The sequence below is a fragment of the Haliotis rufescens genome, unplaced genomic scaffold (assembly GCF_023055435.1).
Source record: "Haliotis rufescens isolate VD_foot unplaced genomic scaffold, xgHalRufe1.0.p SCAF_9, whole genome shotgun sequence".
In the NCBI taxonomy this organism is placed as follows: domain Eukaryota; kingdom Metazoa; phylum Mollusca; class Gastropoda; order Lepetellida; family Haliotidae; genus Haliotis; species Haliotis rufescens.
In genome coordinates, this window is record NW_025964383.1 from 28,402,068 (window position 1) to 28,423,958 (window position 21,891).

Below are 21,891 nucleotides of genomic sequence, written 5' to 3' on the forward strand. Positions count from 1 at the left end.
GGATCTCAGCCGTACATCGTAGGTCTACTGTCGCTGTACAAGTTGTACTATCATGTGTCAATGTTTCTTGTATTCCAGGGATCTCAGCCGTACATCGTGGGTCTACTGTCGCTGTACAAGTTGTACTATCATGTGTCAATGTTTCTTGTATTCCAGGGATCTCAGCCGTACATCGTAGGTCTACTGTCGCTGTACAAGTTGTACTATCATGTGTCAATGTTTCTTGTATTCCAGGGATCTCAGCCGTACATCGTAGGTCTTCTGTCGCTGTACAAGTTGTACTATTATGTGTCAATGTTCCTTGTATTCCAGGGATCTCAGCCGTACATCGTAGGTCTACTGTCGCTGTACAAGTTGTACTATCATGTGTCAATGTTCCTTGTATTCCAGGGATCTCAGCCGTACATCGTAGGTCTACTGTCACTGTACAAGTTGTACTATCATGTGTCAATGTTCCATGTATTCCAGGGATCTCAGCCGTACATCGTGGGTCTACTGTCACTGTACAAGTTGTACTACCCGAACCTGGTGTCGGTCCCTGTTTCAGCAACCAGAAAAGTAAGATTAGCATCTTTATAATTACATGACGTCATGTCAAGGGTACTTAATAGGTGCAGGGTTTTGCCTTGACCTACCAACCTGGAGGACACCCAATAATTAATTTCAAAGGTCCTGTAAAGTAGTGAAGAGGATTAATATACTTTACTGTAGGATTTGATACTTTATTTACAGGACCTTTATACTTTTGATGAAGAATTTGGTACAAGGAATATATTTTTGCTTCACTGGGAATCCAATATTATTTTTTCACATCCATTCTGTACATTTGTGTATTCAGGGCCCACTTGCACAAACCGATCTTAGCGCTAAGACTATTGTAAGCCAGTGTTAAAGTATGGGAGTTACGATCATCTTAGCGCTAAGATCACTTTGTGCAAGTGGGTCCATGACACACATTTCTGCATCGTGTAAAACCCTGTAGGTGTATTGTTTCATTCCTGTGGTAAAATCCTTTGCTTGTCATACCAAAGACGCAAATTTGATTTGAATTCTTTTTCACTTGTAATCACCATTTCTTGCGAGGACTTTACCATTTGTATTTTTCCTGAAGTATACCTGACTTGAAGAGACAAGTGGGTAACCATGGTAACCATTAAGAACAGATAATATTAATGATACCTGTAATCATGGTAATCAGATGCACCGCCCATAACTGGTCACTAATGCAATAGTGTTTTAATTAGTGCAACAGTAGTTAACCCACCTCAATAATAGGTGACTGTACCACATGTTTAGTGAAGTAATATTTAGAATAAGAAAGGGTTTACTAGGTTAACACTGCAAATCTTTGGTTTCAGTTTTATAATTTGAATATGGTTGATGATGAGTTTCACGTGAACTTAAAATGTCCATTGTATGCTTATCTAAGAAAGCTATATATATATCCCCCAAATCTAGAGAAAAATGTAATTTTGAACAATTCTGTTTTTTTATGATGGATACTAATAATATGATTGTTACAAATTTGTCCAAATGCTGTTAAAGAGCTATTTTGATCCGAAAAAATTCTTGTAAACGTCATATATACTGAACATGTACATCCATTACTCACCTTAACATTATGTAACCTATATATGTGGGCCATGGTCATGTATTCAATAAACTGGATTGAATTTGTATGAACAGAATGACTTGTAAAACAAGGTACCTAAATAATTGTATACACTTGTACACAACAGTGAAAAACTTATCTGTTTCACCACATACAGGGATAGAAATTAGCATTAGCCTGCTAGCCCGAGTCAGTTACTCTAATGTTGAAGTTATCTTAAGGGCTAGTAGAATTTCGAACACTTTGTTGATGTTCCTTCCTGTTATCACGATTCCAGCTAGTAGACTTTCCAGGTTCATTTCTGACCCGTGAAGATCCGAGGTAGAATAGCTCTTCAGCAACCCATGCTTGCTGTAAAAGGCGACTATGCTTGTCGTAAGAGGCAACTAATGGGATCAGGTGGTCAGGCTCGCCAACTTGGTTGATGCATGTCATCGTATCGTAACATCATGAGCATCAATCCACGTAATTGGGATACGATGACATGCATCAACCAAGTCAGAGAGCCTGACCACCTGATCCCATTAGTTGCCTCTTACGACAAGCATAGTCGCCTTTTACAGCGAGCGTGGGTTGCTGAAGACCTATTCTACCCCAGATCTTCACGGGTCTCATGCAATAACGGATGGAGTTTTGGATGATGTTTTTGTGTTGATAAAGGTGTCCTGAGGTGTAAAAGTTAAACATTGTTGATATTCTCCATGTTACAGATTTTCTTCAAGAGCCATGACCGGAAGTGGGTGGAGGTGATCAAGAGGGTGCAGGAGAAGGCGCTGTCAGAGCAGGGGCTGAGTATCACGGTTCAGGAATCCCAGCTCAGCAAGGCAGGAGCTGGCCCTGGAGGAGGAGCTGCTAAAAGGATCAATACCAGCGCAGTGATGTCGGTAAGATAACATGGCATCTCATTCTGACCTGCAGGCAATGACCCAGTCTCCTGTATCTGGCTGTCTAAGGCACAGCTTTCACTTCCAGACTTGCATCCCTTAGGTGTGCCAGAAGCCTTTGATGATGGGTTTGAATGGCAGATTTGTCCTGTGGTATTGCCATACTGAGCAGGGTTAAACCAAACTCACTCACTCACTCACTCACTCACTCACTCACTCACCCACCCACCCACCCACCCACTCACTCACTCACTCACTCACTCACTCACTCACTCACTCACTCACTCACGCGACCCGTGAGGATCCGGGGTAGAATAGGTTTTCAGCAACCCATGCTTGCCGTATAAGGCGACTATGCTTGTCGTAAGAGGCGACTAACAGGATCGGGTGGTCAGGCGCGCTGACTTGGTTGATGCATGTCAACTCCCTCAGTCACTCTATTTACTAGGGCTGTTACGAATCGCTCACGTATTTCGGTGAATCAAACCCTATCCCTTCGTGAATTGAACTTGTTAATCGTGGTCACTAGATTCAAATATTTGCAACAAAATTCCAAAGACTTGAAGTTGGCTGTTATTCATCAAAGCAAAACATGCAAAATGGAATATATACAAGACATACAGCAGTCTGTCGTGTGGGTCATCTATAACTCTGACTCCGGCTGATTGTTCATAACCATGATAACGCTCATCAGTTATTTGAACCCCAAAGGTAGCGTTATAGCAAGCGATCACTGTATTTTTTTGCAGCCATGGTTATGCAGTTATGCAGTGTGTGCACATACCTGTACCTAAAAATATCCATAAGAACTGATTGTAGGCATACGTAGATTTCTTCAAACAGGTCAAAGACTGCGTTCTTATGTATTAAATTTGACAGTAATGTGGTCACTGGCCATTTTCGCATTTGAGCAGATACTAGTACCTGGATAAATACAGTATATAAATGTATAATATAATAATCAACTGCTGACTTGTTCTATATATTCATATTCGCTACTCTATATTCGTGATACGTATCGTATCGCCTTATAGTGTATTCGTTGCAGCCTACTATTTACTCATCTATCTTTGACAGAGGTCCAAGCGGAGACGTATAATCACTCCAGCTGTGCATTCGTCATCTCTGGATGACAACAAGCAGAGTGACAACGTCCAGCTCATGATTGACCACATCACTGTGCCCTTCGTCAGGGTGAACTCCTTCAAGGAAATGCTCAACCAAATCGACAGAATTGAGGTAATGTACTCAGAAAAAGCATTAATATTGTGTTCCAATTCAAATGTCAGTGACTGTAATACAATTTTTGATTTGCATGGCCTTGACTTTTGGTCAAAGAGCTTTGAATAGGCCTTGAATATTTTACTGAAATTCTGTTGGATGCTGTCAGCTAGCATCTTCCTGAGGCAAGGGAGTTAACTGACAATAAAAGTCCAGTTTCCACCCTTGGGTGGAATTTCTGGGCTTGATCGTAGTACCGCCAGTGGTTATTATGAGTTATGTCCCTTCTAAGCCTCTCTTATGGACCAATCAGATTCCATCTCTTGTATCACTTGCATTTGCTTCAAACAAAATCGCGGCACCCAGTCAAGACGGTCTGATGAATAATCAAGATCTATATTGTGACAAAACAGGTCTTACATCGCAAAGAGCATGAAATCACGTGAGCACCTTGATTATAAACATAAAACATTTGGAAAATATCTGCTGAGGCCAAGTTGGGGGTGCACAGCCTTTGCAAATCTTGCAATCGACCAAAATCTGCACAACAGTTTACAAACCAGATTTCGATTTCGGTGCACAATTTTGATTGGACTATGCATAGACTCGTTAGTCCAGCCAAAATATAACTCCATAATACCAGCCTAGTTCCGTAAGCGTGGAAACTGGACTTTTATAGCCAGTTAACTCACTTGCCTCGGGAAGATGGTCAGCTAGTTGTAGACCTAAAACCAGTGTTAAAATCACCACACATTGAATAGTCAGCAGCGGTAACATCCACAAGTCTGAGGACACATAATGTTTAATTGACATTGTACAATACAAAGGTAATTAGTAATTTTTATTTTTTTTTAATTTGGGGACGAGAGAAAAAGATTGTTATCAAGAAAAGAATACGTACTTATTAAAAAAGTCTAGCAGATTTCCGGGATCCAATCCCTTTCAGAAACATATTTTTATCCTTTCAGATAGTAGCCATGGTAACACATTCATATTCATGCCTTTTTTTACAGTTCCCGAGCCAGATAGCGGCGGCCCTCCAGGACCCTATACTGCAACACGTGGTGGCATACTCGGCTGACCAGATAGTTGCCCTGCGGTTCAGCTACTGGCTGCAGCATACTCTCATTGAAGGTCAGACACAGATATTTCTTGTGCAATCTCCAGGACAGAAATATACGTTTTTGAACTCAAAACGATGTTTAGGCATGGCCTTTGGAATTTAAGTATGTCAACAAGAAGAAACAAACAAATATATGGCTGTATTAAGTTTTATTTGATGTTTTATCCTTCATTTGTCCATGGGGTTTCTGGATAAATAGAAAGGCAGTGAGAATAAGTGATAATGTGAAATTTAGATAAATATTGGCAAATTATGATGTATTTTAAAAGAAATGTGAATAAGTTTTCTCATTATTTTTGTGGTCAAGTCATTGTGTATTTGTGGTTATTGACATCATTTAGGTATTGGGTACAGGCTTTCAGATGGCCCTCGGTCACCGGTCATAGACCGATAAACTTTCTATTTAACCGATGGTTTGTTTAAGTTGTTGGACTTTTGACCGATAGAAATGCTAAGCAAGGCATCACACGTGTCATAATTTCATGATTAAATAGTAAATAGTAAGGATTATTCCACTTAGGGTATCAATTTGGAGCCATCGATTTTAATGCTCTCAAAAAGTATAGTGCCAATCGAGACTCAGTTGTCCTTGTGTCTGGGGGATGGGGGGTGAAGTTGATGGCAGTATTGCTCCCAGACCCGGCAGGTAACTGGGTGTGCGGAAGCTATGCCCGACTTTTTAAAAGTACTGATTTAACTTCGAAATTTTACTGCATCCGGCATCTTTGTTTAAGTGACTTATTGACTTTTGCCACTGACTTATTACATTTCTTGGGTCCAAGTCATTGACCTGTATACAGCTTTTTGTGTCAAAATCACTGGGGTAACATCACCCAGACCCATTCAGGCTTCATCATGTTCATCAAGGGAAATGTTGGCATCAGCTGTCTGTCACTCATTGTATATTTTTGAAGGATTTTAGTCCTGTTAATTGTGTATGTTGTGTTATTTTCAGAATTTTTTGATCTGCCGAGAGAGAATCGTGATGAGAAAGAAAAGTTTCTTGACCTGCTCATTAATTTCACCGACTTCCTTCAGGTGAGTGGATCCGAGAAGCTAGCTAGTTGCCATTTGCATAATTGTAAACATTATACAACCAGGCGTCAGATAACTTTTGTAGCCATTGAGTATGTACTCACATAGTCACAAGTATTCATTCACATTGGGTATTGACATGTTTTTTTGGGTATTCAATATATTTTTACTCCCTTGGGTCCAGTCAATGGGTATATTTTACCAATGAGTAGACTTTTAAAAAAAGATCTGCTTGAAATACTGTTTGAGGTGACTTCGAACAGTACCTGTTTGAATACTCCGTAAGTGTCTTTACATGTTGCAGAAATCTCAACAGCGATATACATGTCAACGAGATGTAGCACGTATGTGGTGTGTCTGTATTCAGTCAGTTTATAAAGATCAGAAAAGAAATACAGGTACAGTTAAGTCTCGTTAATCTGACATCGTTGGTTGCACATGATTGTGTCGGATTAACGAGTATGTCGGATTAACGAAATTAAGTGATTTGTGATCGAAAATCGGACATCTTCACGATAGATAATAACCGTGTGTTTCCTCGTGTAAATGCAAGTGCTACTGTCTTAACAACTTGCTTCATCTACTTAAAATAGTCTGTCAGTGTTTTCTGTTTCTCACATTTTGAAGGCACATTTCTCAAAGTCCCCTGTTCGCTTGATGTCTAGGGCTGGTGGTTCTTCAGCATCAACATTGTCGAGGTGTAATTTTTATTTGTTTCTTATAATAAAGCTTGAAATTCTTTATGATCCCGGCATCTAGTGTTAATTGTTAAAGTTAATCTCTGCAGCCAGTGCGTGTCAAAACACGGGGTTGTGTACTCGCGGGCAGATGACCACGGAGTACGCTGACCACTGTGTCGGATTAACGAGACTGATTAATGAGTGATTTCGGTAATTCGTTGCAAATTAGGTGTGTCGGAGTCGGAGTGCGAGAATGTCGGATTAACGGGACTAAATAGCGCTGAATCAATCGGTTCCCATCATTTGTGTCGGATAAAGCCGAGTGTCGGATTAACGAGTGTCGGATTAACGAGACTTGACTGTACTCAAGTGTTCATATACCTTTGGCTTTTTGGATGTTTTCATGCTTATGTGTACACAAACAACTCAAAATTAATTGGGTTTGGTGATTTATTGTGTATGTTTTACGCCAATCCGCAGGTTATCTGGACCTCTGACAACGCTGTCACTAACAAGTTTGTTGAGAACACTACCAACCGCAAATTGCTATTCAGATTCTACGTCATTCCCTAGTGCTTGTATGTTACCTGGTGATCACTAAAGGCATCATCACAACATACTGTACCGTGCTTGCTGACACACCGTCATGTAGCTGAAGTGCTGTTCTAAGTAACGTAGAACACAACACACTCACAAAAAGCAGCCCTCCTTTTCAAAGAACCTCTATCTCCATCAATAACTTGGATAATAGTATTAAGACAGTGCATTCCTCCTTGTCCAACAGCTGGCCAACAGTTAATCCCTAGCTTGTTTGTTTAAAGGGCAAGTTCACACGGAAATGAACCTATTTTTCTTGTACTTTTTCCACATTGAAAATGTTAACCTAGAAATGTCATAGACAAAAATATAAAAATATCATAATTAATTAACATATTTTTCGCATTAAAACTATTTATATTTTTCACATTAACCAAGTGTTCTATTTCCATAACAAAAACACCATGGCTTATCCCCCTTGCAATATGACGTCATTGGTGCCAATTGATAAACATTATGACGTCATCATGCTTTGTTAGAGCCGCTTCACGTGGTGTAGGTACAGGTGTGTGATTCTTGCGTCTCAGATGCCAGCCAGCATAGTGTTATGCTGAGTCACCACTGCGCCGGAGTGTGTCGTAGGCCATGTTGTTTTACCGCAAACTGGCACTTGATATCTTTTGCGTTGAGAATAGACAGGGACCCAGTTGAGATGGCACCAATTACGTCATAATGTAAGGGGGATAACTCAGGCCTGTTTAGCTCGAAAAAACGAAGGCCTCATAACGGCATATCATTTTCACACGATTGTGAGCTTCCTACTTTCACTGTGAAAAAATGAGTGTATATTTTCAAACACAGATACTAGCTAATTCTAAAATTGCGTTTTGTTTAGAAAAAGAAAGAAAGTGATTTTTGCGTGTACACTTCCCCTTTAAGTGTTTGAGCCATCTCAAAAAGTGTTTGGGATTCGTGGGGTTGGTCCCATGGGGGTTTGTAACAGAAATTAGAGACTCAAGTTTTTATCAATTGATATCTGATTCTACCATGAATTTGGAAACTACTTGATTCTGATTGGTCAGTCAGAGCCTATTACATCACAATAAACCCCCTCTGATTGAAACAACTGGTTTGACGTCTGCTTCACCGCGGAAACTAATATTCATAGAATAGTTTGTTTTTCAGTCATTGTTGGTAGGCCTATTCAAATAATTATATCTACAATTACAGGTTGCACAATGCAAAGTTGCGGTTTCTTCAATATTCCAAGAATATGTGGCAATACATTTCGTGCAGAAAACGTGATAGAAATCTTCAAAGAGAATGTATTTTAAGTTTGGGGGACAACAGAGAGCTTGGAATATGACGCTTCTCTATATAAACTTACACGTCATATCTTTTGCATCACAATGAGCCATTTTACGTCATAATGGTGACGTGCGGTGTAGAACGAAAGCTTTGCAAAGCTTCCTTAGTTTTCTTTAGGCTTGCCCACCTGATGTTAGTTGACCAAGTAGCTGTGCTCACCCGGTATATATGCTTTCAATGCCTGTCATATGTTTTATTTTTTGAGTGACGTATTACGGCGTACACAAACTGCTTGAGCATATACAATGCCAAATTTTATCTACAGTCTGTTGTCGGTGATTCCGTAATTCAGATCAAGAACCAACTCAAAACACTGGACTCAACCCATGCCGCTTTACTCAGTATATTTGCTAACACCAAAGAGTTCACGTTTTATTTAGTCATGTTAATAGAGAGTAACATAATACTCGCTCAGTTCAAAATTCAATTTAGCGCAGTTAAATCTACAGGTAACCTATCTCTACATTGAAAACACAGTATGTTTATCTCCTAATTGTTATGTTAATCATTTCAATACATTTCAATACAACACCAAACTTGTACGCATACAACATTTGTTCATGACATGAACTTGTTGGTTGGTTGGTTGCATGGATTGATGCACATGATGTCAATCACTGGATTGTCTGGTCCAGACTTGATTATTTACAGACTGCCGTCATATAGCTGGAATATTGCGTTTAACAACAACAACAACAAAACAAAAAATGTTTAGCTATAATGGAACATGCAACTAATGAGGAAAGTTCTATTATTTTGCCAAGACATGAAATAAAAATGAACATAATTACTTTTAATAAAAATGAAAGTGCCCGTGAGGCACAGTACATAAAATTCAAGTTAGCCATTTCCCATTTTATGTCTTCATGTCACTAGGGGTCGATTTTCACCCATTCTCTGTGGATGTTTAATTTTTTCAATTGGACACTGCTCATGAATCATGTAATTTCTGAGAAATTATTTAAGGGGATGGGGTCATGTGAATGGTTAACTCAAAGAAAGATATATCCCAATCATGTCGGTCGAATGACATGACCAGGGGCCCATCTGTGATGTTGTGGACAAGAACAGCATCCATATTTTCACATAAATCGCCACAAAATGAGGCAAATGGAAGCCTAGATTTATTCTCAGAATGCAGGAAAAAATGTTCAAGTGATGAAAGGAGTTTTTTTCGTAGTCCAGGGTAACTCAGTTGCTATGTGACCTTGGTATGTCCTCTTCGTGGCCTCGATCATTTATTTGTAGGCCAGTTAGTTGGAAAGGGGCAAGTAACTTTTGAAAGGAGCAAGCACTGCTGGCTGTGTACAAATTTGTTGTTAAATCTACCCCTGTGTTGGTTTTAAATATGTATCAAAACTGTTTGGAAACATGTTGTTTTTCACTGACGTACCAATTCCTATCAGTATACATATACATAAACATTTCAAATGTTTGTCTTTATTTCAGGAATAAGTTCTTGAACACCCAGCGTTAGAAACTGGCACTAGTCCTGTAGTCTTTGCCAAACTGCCCAATAGTTAAGGTATCCCAAGGACTAGTAGAAATTTGCCATTATTAAGGGTTTTGCTGTATGTTATCATCATAAGGCCTAGTGGACTAACCCCGAACACCTCGGTTCCCAACACAGATAGCCCCAGTAACTCGTGTGTGTTGTGTTACAGGAGGGCATCCCGGTGGTGGACATGTTTCTGCAGAGATTCCTGCTGACGTGGAACGGCTCAGACTACAGGCAGCATATACTCAGACTCATCTCCAGGTGTCGGATATACCCCTATGGTGGTATGTGTCAGAAAGTCCTTTGTTGTAGGTTGGGATATAACTGACAACATAATATCCACTGCGGATTCTGGATCTTTTACCATTTATTATGCATATATATAGAGAATCTCACCCGAGTGTCTTTTGATATCAAATATAGCAACACGAGTTGATAAAAGTGGAAAAACTCTGAGGCTTGCAGAGGGTGAGATTTTATTTATTATCCAACATCATTCTTCCAACTTTTTCAGTTTGTAGACAGAAATAAGCAGTGTCTTAAGTGTAAAAAGTACTGCTAACAGCTTCAGTAGCAGGGCCATTAGTGATGTCATGGTAACCATTGATGTCACAATGATCTGCAAAGCATCGTGGTGCAATTTCATTGTAGCGATATCTACATAGATATCGCTTGATCTCATGCAAGCCATATTTCCTGTGGGAGCCAATTGTGGATGATATATATATATATATATACAGAAGTTTAAATGCTAGGTTATTGTTCCTGTTCAGTTAACATGTTTGAGACATCAGAGCTCCAGATAACTTTTTGAGCAATTGAGTTTTTACTCAAAGGTTTTTATTTTAATTAGGTTATTACATTTTTCATGTTTTTCATTGGGTAACCAATATTTTTTTTCACTCATCTGTTCATCACTCTATTGGGGTTTTCCAAAATGAGCTAACATTTTGAGACTTAAAAAAGAAAAGAAATATTGTTTTAGATGTATTTAAGGGTTCTAACTAAAGGCTTGACTTGAAAAATATATTCGCTCGTACTCGTGTTTTGGAAATTAGCTCCATTGTACGCATGCTGAAAAAGCTTCATTGGGCATTTACTCATACTGTTTTTATATATTTGAATTTTCCATTTAATGCATGCGTTTCTGTATGCAAGTTAATTGAAAGTATTTGGGTTTTGAATGTTTTTTGGGGTATTTTATGCAAATATGCTGCTTATCTGTAGCTCTGAGACATGCATGTTTTCTACTCGCTCCCTAATCAGAATTGTTATCTGCTTGATCATGGTGATTTTGACAGCTTTTCGATGATTCAAGCTTCATTTCCTGTTTCAGTGTTAAATGACTATATCTTAGAACCTCTGAGAAAACTCTACTTCAGCTCAACTGTCTACTTCAAGGTGGGTATCATTGTGTTACCATGGTGACACCTGTCCATATTTCTGACCATATTTTCTAGTGGTCCTCAAGTTATCTCCCTTGTATTCCACACACCAAAGTACTCACGGAAATGAAAAAAACCTGTTTTTTCGACCTCAGATCTTAAATAAATGCAGTTAATATACAAAATATGTAAATATTCAGACAACTAAATTAGTACTAATTGGGCCGTGGCACAAATACAGCGTATCAAATGTTTTTATGCCTTTTTACACGTAAAAGTGTGTAAAAATGTGAAAAAAACAGACTATTGTGAAACAGGGCATAACCAGGGGTAAGTAGATCAAGGTGACCTATGACACCTTGACGACAGGTGAGAACAGGTGCATAATGCCTATAGTCTGTTTCTGCTATGTCAATTTGGACTTAGTTTTATTTTTGAATGTTGAAAGTGCCAACAAATTACCTCCTGTAAAGTACATTTTGTATTGTTCACTGAGATCAAACTAGCAAATCCAGACTAGTACTTTTCGAGTTGTTTTGTTATTTCGTATTTACAGCTACGTAACACTTTGTGTCGATTTTTAAATTGAGAAAAACAGGGTTTTTTTCATTTCCGTGAGTACTTTATTACTTCTAGTTTCCTTATACACTTGAGGTTGGATACCATGTTGTGTCTGTGTGTAGATTCCATGAGATTGTGATGTAATTGTGTCATGTAGTGGGGCAGTGTTGGGATACGGTTGCGAGACAGATGGCGTGTTACAGAGGGCTGATCCAGTTGTCTCTGTCTGTATGATGTTGGAAGTTGGATCTGTTGATTGCAATGTAGGCCTATATATAAATTTAATAAATGTACAGATTATTCTTACAAAGTGGAAGGGGATATAGGAATGGGTGCTGTCTGTTCGTTCATCATGTTTCGTTTCTGGAGCAGAACTAAAGAAATATGAGAGATTATTAACCAAACTTGGTACATAGATAGGACTTGTTGTGAACTAGTGCCTTTTGATAGTTTGGGATTTTTAAAAAAAATATTTTTTCTAGTTTCCATTCCAACAACTTTGACTTAGACTGAAGATGGCGGTAGTGCTCAACACAATCACATGTCATATTGGTGGGGGACATGAGTATTTCATGCTTGTTGTAGCCCCTGTTCCCTGTATAATTTCTACACACCTGTAGACATCTTGCTGTCGGAACAGACCATGAGAATGGCGTTACACCTTTATGATATAGAATACATGTTAAGATTCCCATTGCTCAACTGGTCATACACTATGGTGCCTAGTCTGTCAGTTGATTATACCCAAGTTTGGTTTAAGGAAAATCCCTAATTGAAGAAAGGTCTAGTTTGATAACCTGTCATATCGATCGATATTAAGTGGGTCAAAGGAGACAGGACTAGTACTGTCTACTCTGGTACAGGTTTCCTGATGTCAGCTTTGTCAAATTGTGATAAACGTTTACTATGGTCTCCAGCCAAATCAGTAGCCATCTACAAGGTCAAATGTTACATCTAGTTCTCTAATACCTGGGAAGGGCAGACCAATATGTATTTATGTTTGGACACGAACAAGGTAGTCTGAGGACATCCAGTGGGATAACAAGTGTCTGAAACAATGCTCAAAGTTTGCACAGACTTGAAAAATCAATAAATTTGACAGTCCGACCTTGAAATGGCCTCTAATTTGAATTTGCCTTCAACAGTCCTTAAAATTTAAAATTTGATGAATTGCCATGTGTACCCTGCTATTAAATGAATATGTGCAATATCTTTTTCTCTAACAATGAAGCAAATGATTACTCTAAAAGACTTCATTGATGAATAATCTTGAAATTCTGGTGTGTCAATGTGAATATTTGAATGCAATATTTAGAAATATGGCTATTCTGAAGTAAAACATTTAACTAACTTAAAATTAAATTAAACTTACAAATTTGTTTGAAAGCATGCCCAGGCCTTAGCCTTAAAACTGGTGTCCTTGCCTTGTAAAGGCCTTGACTCTGATAGCGTGTATTTCGTTGTGAGACCCATGATGGTGTAGTGTGTCCGTGTTGTCTGTTCTCCAGTGCCAAGTGATACTCACCCTGGTGGAGATGATCAAGAATTATACAGCATTTGAGTGGCCGCGCTACAAGGATCTGATGGAGAATGAGTCGTCTGTCAAGGGCCCTACGTCTTCGTGGTATGTTGTACATCAGTGGGCACGCCCAGGGAACCCTGTCCCACTAACTCATGCTTGTTGGATACATTGATAGGCGTTGAGGTCACCAGCTTGTGACTTGGCAGATCATACGTGGTTCATTGCTCAGGCTTTCAGTCACTGGTTGGCCTGGTCCAGACTTGCTGATTGACAAGCCGCATTGGTAGAACTGAAGTACCGTATTCGACGTAATAAGCGCCCCGCTCTAATAAGCACCCACAGCAATATTTGCTAACATATTGGCTAGTGAACAATCCCAATCAGCACCCCTTCCGATTGATCAATGTACACAAGACTTATTTATTCGTGTATAATACGCACTCGTGTGTTTTACCACCCTTAATTATGGGCAATTAAAATCTTGAAAAATATATCTGTCGTATGTAAACATTTCAGGCTGTTAGCATAAACCACGAAATTTACGATCTTTCAACTCTAATAAGCGCCCCCTATTTCTAATTTTGAGAGCGCCCTGGGCGCTTATTACGTTGAATACAGTATTGATGCCCGCAGTGTTAAACAACATTCACTCACAGGGATCGGTTTCGCTATATCCAAGCTGCACCAGTGCAGGTTAAACCATGCTAGTGCAGGTAACTTTTATTGCCAGGTTGCACCCAGTGCAGTTAACACTTCCCACCACAAGTGAATGGCAGCAGTTATATTTGATAACAGTGGCTAAACTGAATTCCTTTAGAACTGGCTGTAATCTTTTTGAATCAGGAAATAAAAGTTCATGAAAATAGTGAAATACACAGGTGGTCAGAATGCAATTAACTAACAGAACTCATTCTTCACAAATACCACTTGAACAGTCACTATGAGGTTACAATCACAACAAACAGATACTTTGAAACTTCTGTTTAAGGTTGTTGACTGGATATCAACATGTGAAAAGCCATATACAGATTTCCCCATGATAAAATACTGGAGCACATTCTCTATTTTCGTTTTGAATTTATTTAATATTCAAAATAACTGAAAATACAGTGTTTTAGTTTATGATAACATGGTGCAGCCAGTATTTTGGTGGTGCAATATGCTTAATTCTCTTGGTTGCACCTGGTGCAGGTGGTAAAACAGAATGAAATCGAACCCTGACTCACTCGATCCGACTTATTGTATTTCATTGGCTAGGTGGGGGCTGTCGGGGGGCCTAGTGGTTAAAGCGTTCGCTCGTCAGGCCGAAGACCCGGGTTCGATTCCCGACATGGGTACAATGTGTGACGCCCATTTCTGGTGTCCCCCGCTGTGATATTGCTGGAATATTGCTAAAAGCGGTGTAAAACCATACTCACTCACTCACTCATTGGCTAGGTTAGCAGGTCCACTGTGCTTTTATAGCATGCACACAGGCTTGTTCATTTCCACTCACTGCATCTGGCATCCTGCTTCTTCCCACACTCTTCTTCCCTGTACATGTGGGGACCAGGGTTGGAATACGTCCACAGCTTGTCGTAAGAGGCAGCTAACTTGACCTGTGTGGTGAGGTTAGTGATCTGGTTGACAGCTGGAACACTTCTACAGTCTGGACTTCAGCCACAAGTTTGAAGCTCGAGTTATCTTTGGTCCAGTAAAATCAGCTAAATAATAGTTCACACATCAACACTAAAATCTCCTGAAAGTGGTGCTGAGAGCCATTTCTGGGTTGGTAGATTCCAAAGTTTTCTTAGTGGACATGGTGGAGCTTGTGCAGTATAAAACAATCCACAATGTACGTTTCTCCTCTTCTTCAGGACCCAAGAAGATCCTGTGTAGAATAGATCTTCGGCAACCCATGCTTGCCGTAACAGGCGACTATGCTTGTCGTAAGAGGCGACTAAAGGGATCGGGTGGTCAGGCTCACTGACTTGGAGGAGGCATGTCATCGCATCCAAATTGCGTGGAACGATGCGCACTGGATTGTCTGGCCCAGACTTGATTATTTACAGACCGCCGTCGTATAGCTGGAATATTGCTGAGTATGGCGTTAAACAATAAACCAACCAACCAACCAACTTCTTCTTCAGCATGTCAATCTTCCAAGAGCATGGAGGGAAGTTCCGTCCTCTCCAAACCCTCCAGGACCTGATCTACTTCACGGACAGCCTGGCCACGCTGGGGCTGCAGCTGGAGGAGGACAACACCCTGCTGGCCAACTGCGTCCTCGACTACGTGCAGCTGGTGAGTGGCCATGGAGGACGAGTCAGGCGTGTACTTGCCTCTGTGTGGTCAAGTCCTTGGGACTCTGTAATAGGTTGGGGGGTGCCAGGTATGACCATGACCATGGGGGTGTCAGGCTGGTGATGCGCTCCACTTGTTACCATCACTGATGTCATATGATTGCACATACTCAAAAGCTTTACATCTACCAGAAATGGGGATTTTAATGTTAGATTGAAGAAAATCAACCTTTCCCATACTGAAATGTGAGTGTTTTTCTTACCAGAATAGAAATGTTGGTGATCACTAACCCTGAATCTGCAATTTTCATTAATTTCATTATTCAATTGGCCAATCTGTTTCACATCCCACACTTTCAATGTAAATTATTTGTATGCATTCTTAATTTGAAAACAATATGGGATGCGTTTCTTGCATTGGTTAATACCTGGAGTGAACTGTCAATGTATCGCAACGGTCAATGTCAGACATTTGGTGGCAAGTTAAAATATCAATAACCTTGGTACCCTGCTACACTATGCATAGTATTGATAGATGATTTATTAATGAAACACTACTATTAATCATTTACTTTTCCATTAGCCAAACCTAAGTTTGCAACATTTTCCCAATGAGTCTGTTGACTGATGTTTTACATTAAAAACTTTAAAATGGGTGGGGAAACTTGTACTGAGCTTGGCCTTACGCTTGATAATTTCCTAATGTAAACCTATAGAAAGTGTGTTCTGTGTTGTGATTGGCTAATTTGGGTCACATGACCAAATGTCAAAGGGTGAAAATATGATTTGCATTCCCTGAAGCAAGCAACAGGTTTGCAATATTGATAAATACTATGTGTGTGTCTATTTCCGGGATTTTATCGAGTATTTGCATCTTGGAAATTTTCATTCGAGCCCCTCAAGCTAACGCTTTCGGGTCTTGAGATGAATTTCCAAGATGCAAATACTCGATAAAATCCCGGAAATAGACACACACATAGTATTTATCTTCTAAATTTAATATGTTATTTATAATATGTAATATATATTCTTCAGAACTGATTATTTTGGGCACTGATACAGTGTGTTAGGAAACATGATCTGTGTAAAAAGAAATAGAAAGTTATAGTCACAGGCAGCAGTTCTATCCTGGAAAGGACATCATCGTGTTCTAATCAACTGTTGCTCATGCCATCAACCACAGGTTTGGCTGTCCAGACTGGATTATCAACATGTTGCTGATACGGCAGTTTTAGCTAATCCCTCCCACCCCAGCTATATCATTGTATGTCTGTGTAACATACCGTCTTCTGCTGCAGTTGTCTTCCCTGTGTCAGACGTACGGTGTCCCGTTTGTTGCGCTGTCTCCGCCGTCACTGCTGGGGAGGTTCCTGGTGGACGACTCAGTTCTGAGTGTAACCCGCCTCTGCTCCATCATGTGCAAGTAAGCATTCCTTGTGGCATGATTGCCTGCCTCTTTGTCTATCTCTTAAACTGTAAGAATGATAGGATCTCTTAAAAAGTAGAAATGTTTCTTATGTTTATTAAAATTTTCATTTTTTCTTGAGTATAGAGCACGCTTAAAAACACAGCTCTGTAGAGGGATGTGGGTATTAAAAATGCCATGATGAGTTTTGATAGGTTTTTTTCTGAACACAATGACATCAATCAAGTAATTACAGTCTGGTTATAACAAGTGTTCATTGTAAGTCTGGACTTAGGTTTGTATTCTATTTTATTAATTTTATTTTAAAATTTCTTCAATGTTGTTTACAAATTGTTACATACGTGAAAAATATCAGGCAATAGCAATCAGCTGTACCAAAGTGCTGCGCTTATAGTAATATATGTATATAGTAAAAGCTGCTAATAAAAATACAAAATATTGGAATATATTATTCCTGAGAAAGTAATAGTTTCAGATACAGTTCTTCTGATCACTGCATCTAAACTCTTTAAAGTCATGTTATTGGTATTTTTCACCGAAATCACCGGTAGATTTGCAGACGTGTCTACAGCTGATTGCTATTTCCTGCTTAGTTTACGCAAACATACACATGGTTATCTTAAAATCTCTGCATATAAGACAATGCCCAGCAGAACAGGAAATACAATTTAATTTACCTGAATTTGCTGAAGGGATATGATGTTGTTGTTTTTTTTCTAAGCATAATACTTGAAAAATCTTTTTTTTCCCCCAAATACTGAATCCCCTAGAGCAGTATGCATGGGTGTGCACTAAACTCAGGAAAATATGGTAGTTGATTTAAATATTTAGATATTTTTTTTCAAATAAAATCTTACATATACTTCAGACATTTCTTTCAAATGAAAAAAATATATAATATTTTTCAATTTGCATCTTTATGTTTAAAACAAATAAGAAAAAAGAAGTGAACTGTTTTGGGGAAACATTTACTTCTCTATCAGCGGGGCCCAGGGTTTTTCATTTGTCCAAGTTGCTGCAGTTTGCTGTGAAAGATTTTTTTTCTTAATCATGCCACATTTAAAAACTTTAAATGCTATCTGGGCTTCCATAGTGGTTGGTTTGTCCGGACCATATCTCTAAAACTAACAGATATTCTTTCATAAAACTTTTCACACACAACAGAGACCAGGTTGTCAACTGGTTCCCTTTGCTATTTAGGGATTTGTAGATTTTTAAATTTTTCTGTTCCCACGGCAACATGCTTGACATTGACTCTGGTCTGACCTAAAGATTGTCTTGATAGCTATTCACAGTGAATGTGACCTAATTAACATAAGGGACATGTTGAGTGTAGTAAGCTGCAATGTATAAGGTTTCATAAGTTTAATGTGAAAGGTGTGCCTCAGTAACTATTGATAACTACAGTTGGTAATGCAACAGATTACACTATACGCCATGTACCAACTGTGTGACATCCACTTACTCATATCTTTCGAAAAAGGACCTGCCATATGAATACAAATTCCTGAATTCAAATTCCATGGTATTGTTTTGATATACTGTTGTTTACGGACGGATAGATTACATAGGAATACTGTCATCATGTTGGACAGATCCCTCTTGTAGTTGTAGAGGGACAAACAGATTGCATAGGAATACTGTCACCAAGTTGGACAGATCACTCTTGTAGGTGTAGAGGGACAAACAGATTAGATAGGAATATTGTCATCATGTTGGACAGATCCCTCTTGTAGTTGTAGAGGGCCAAACAGATTGCATAGGAATACTGTCACCAAGTTGGACAGATCATTCTTGTAGGTGTAGAGGGACAAACAGATTAGATAGGAATACTGTCATCAAGTTGGACAGATCACTCTTGTAGTTGTAGAGGGACAAACAGATTAGATAGGAATACTGTCATCAAGTTGGACAGATCACTCTCATAGGACTTGGTGTAACAATCAGACGATTTGTCCTTTTGAGTTAGTGGGGGACGGGGGGATTTGTCATCTTCTGATGACTCTTGCTATACCATGTTGGTATAACTATAAGTAAGGGTAAGGCAATTGCCATCATTGAATCACCATTCTATTATACTGATGATAAGTACCCTGGATCCATTTGTTTGGGAAGTGATGTCACCAACCACATCAGTAATATCAGCCTTCCACAGTAAATTGGGGTAACCTCATAGTTAAAGCGTTCACTCTTCACACCACAGGCCCGGTTTCGATTCCCTACATGGGTGTCTGGTGTCCCCTACCGTGATATTGCTGGAAAATATTGCTAACACAATAGTGGCGTAAAACCATACTCACTCACTCACTCACTCACTCACTCACTCACTCACTCACTCACTCACTCACTCACTCACTCACTCACTCACTCACTCACTCACTCACTCTACAGTATATTATCTCAAAAGAACTAATAGAGTTTAATCTGAGTGGGAGCTATTTTTAGCATCATGTAATTTGAACTTAAAAAGAAGCCCTGGTAAAAAGTGGGCCCAGACATGTACCATTATAGAATAGAAATTAGATACTTTGAACAATCAAGGATGGCTGATCTCGTAATTGTTAAAAATAAAACCTTTTCAGTATTGTTGTGTCAGAAATTATAAAATTGTTTAAGGTCACTCTGACCTATGTCGATATATTTATAAATATCCAGTATTGTAGGGGGCACGGGTGGCCCAGTCATCTAAGGTGCCGCGTTTCGCTGTGCAGAGTTGCGTCCCTTGGGCACGCCAGAAACCTATGATTGTGGGTTCGAATCCCGGTTCGCCCCTATTATGTTTCTAGGTTTGTCAGCACCATACCTGTGCTCGTGGGTTTCACCGAAGTGGTAAACGTCTGCGACCTGCATCACTTCGGGCTTTCCTCCCACATTAAGCTGACAGGCTGTGATATAACTGGAATATTGTTAAGAGGGGCGTTTAACCCAACTCACTCACTCAAGTATTGTATCATAGACAAAACCTTCACTGTTCTTATATGTCAAAACATATTACTACAGAATATATGTCCATCATCGGTGATCATTACAAGGACTAGTGATCATGCGGTAGATAAGTCTACTGATTGCTGTACAGCAATAAATCAACCCACGTTTTCTGCATTCTTGTCTTTTCTACCCAGTTACAAAGGTGCCTTTGAAGCTCTCAAGTCTAGACAGACCCCAGCGGACCTTGACCAGATCGACCGTGATGGCACGGAGGACATCCAGAGCTTTAACAGACTGCTCCTGGACATCTGTAATGGGTTGTGGCGGAACAGAGCATTCGAGGCCACAGGCAGCCTCGTCTTCGACTTCAACCCCTCAGAGTTACTGTCGTCCGTTCCACGACCAAATGAAAACTTCTCCATCTACCTTCACCATGCCTTCCTGGGGTGCAGTCTGGCCTTCCTGAGCGAGGTACTTCTATACACTGACAAAGTCTAACCTTCCTGAGCGAGGTACTTCTATACACTGACAAAGTCTAACCTTCCTGAGCGAGGTACTTCTATACACTGACAAAGTCTGGCTTTCCTTAGCGAGGTACTTCTATACACTGACAAAGTCTGGCTTTCCTGAGCGAGGTACTTCTATACACTGACAAAGTCTGGCTTTCCTTAGCGAGGTACTTCTATACACTGACAAAGTCTGGCTTTCCTGAGCCACATTCTTTTATACAATAACTACAGTCTGGCATTCCTTAGCGAGGTACTTCTATACACTGACAAAGTCTGGCTTTCCTTAGCGAGGTACTTCTATACACTGACAAAGTCTGGCTTTCCTTAGCCACATTCTTTTATGCAATAACTACAGTCTGGCATTCCTGAGCGAGGTACTTCTATACACTGACAAAGTCTGGCTTTCCTGAGCGAGGTACTTCTATACACTGACAAAGTCTGGCATTCCTTAGCGAGGTACTTCTATACACTGACAAAGTCTGGCTTTCCTTAGCGAGGTACTTCTATACACTGACAAAGTCTGGCTTTCCTTAGCCACATTCTTTTATGCAATAACTAGTCTGGCATTCCTGAGCGAGGTACTTCTATACACTGACAAAGTCTGGCTTTCCTTAGCCACATTCTTTTATACAATAACTACAGTCTGGCATTCCTGAGCGAGGTACTTCTATACACTGACAAAGTCTGGCTTTCCTTAGTGAGGTACTTCTATACCACTGACAAAGTCTGGCATTCCTTAGTGAGGTACTTCTATACACTGACAAAGTCTGGCATTCCTTAGTGAGGTACTTCTATACACTGACAAAGTCTGGCTTTCCTTAGCCACATTCTTTTATGCAATAACTACAGTCTGGCATTCCTTTGTGAGATACTTCTATACACTGACAAAGTCTGGCATTCCTTAGTGAGATACTTCTATACACTGACAAAGTCTGGCTTTCCTGAGCCACATTCTTTTATACAATAACTACAGTCTGGCATTCCTGAGCGAGGTACTTCTATACACTGACAAAGTCTGGCTTTCCTGAGCGAGGTACTTCTATACACTGACAAAGTCTGGCTTTCCTTAGCGAGGTACTTCTATACACTGACAAAGTCTGGCATTCCTTAGCAAGGTACTTCTATACACTGACAAAGTCTGGCTTTCCTGAGCGAGGTACTTCTATACACTGACAAAGTCTGGCTTTCCTTAGCGAGGTACTTCTATACACTGACAAAGTCTGGCATTCCTTAGCGAGGTACTTCTATACACTGAAAAAGTCTGGCATTCCTTAGCGAGGTACTTCTATACACTGACAAAGTCTGGCTTTCCTTAGCGAG

At 39.8% G+C, this 21,891-nt stretch overlaps 1 protein-coding gene across 1 annotated transcript in view; it reads left to right on the forward strand.

Annotated features, from left to right (window-relative positions):
- The window catches only part of LOC124130520 (centromere protein I-like), a 43,533-nt gene that overhangs the window by 9,714 nt on the left and 11,928 nt on the right, over positions 1 to 21,891 (forward strand). Inside the window, exons 6-16 of the mRNA XM_048390717.1 lie at positions 469 to 558; positions 2,323 to 2,496; positions 3,574 to 3,735; positions 4,731 to 4,851; positions 5,796 to 5,878; positions 10,125 to 10,242; positions 11,295 to 11,359; positions 13,413 to 13,528; positions 15,556 to 15,709; positions 17,007 to 17,131; positions 20,257 to 20,533. Coding sequence (XP_048246674.1) covers positions 469 to 558; positions 2,323 to 2,496; positions 3,574 to 3,735; positions 4,731 to 4,851; positions 5,796 to 5,878; positions 10,125 to 10,242; positions 11,295 to 11,359; positions 13,413 to 13,528; positions 15,556 to 15,709; positions 17,007 to 17,131; positions 20,257 to 20,533 — 1,485 coding nt within the window. The remainder of the gene's footprint in view (positions 1 to 468; positions 559 to 2,322; positions 2,497 to 3,573; positions 3,736 to 4,730; positions 4,852 to 5,795; positions 5,879 to 10,124; positions 10,243 to 11,294; positions 11,360 to 13,412; positions 13,529 to 15,555; positions 15,710 to 17,006; positions 17,132 to 20,256; positions 20,534 to 21,891) is intronic.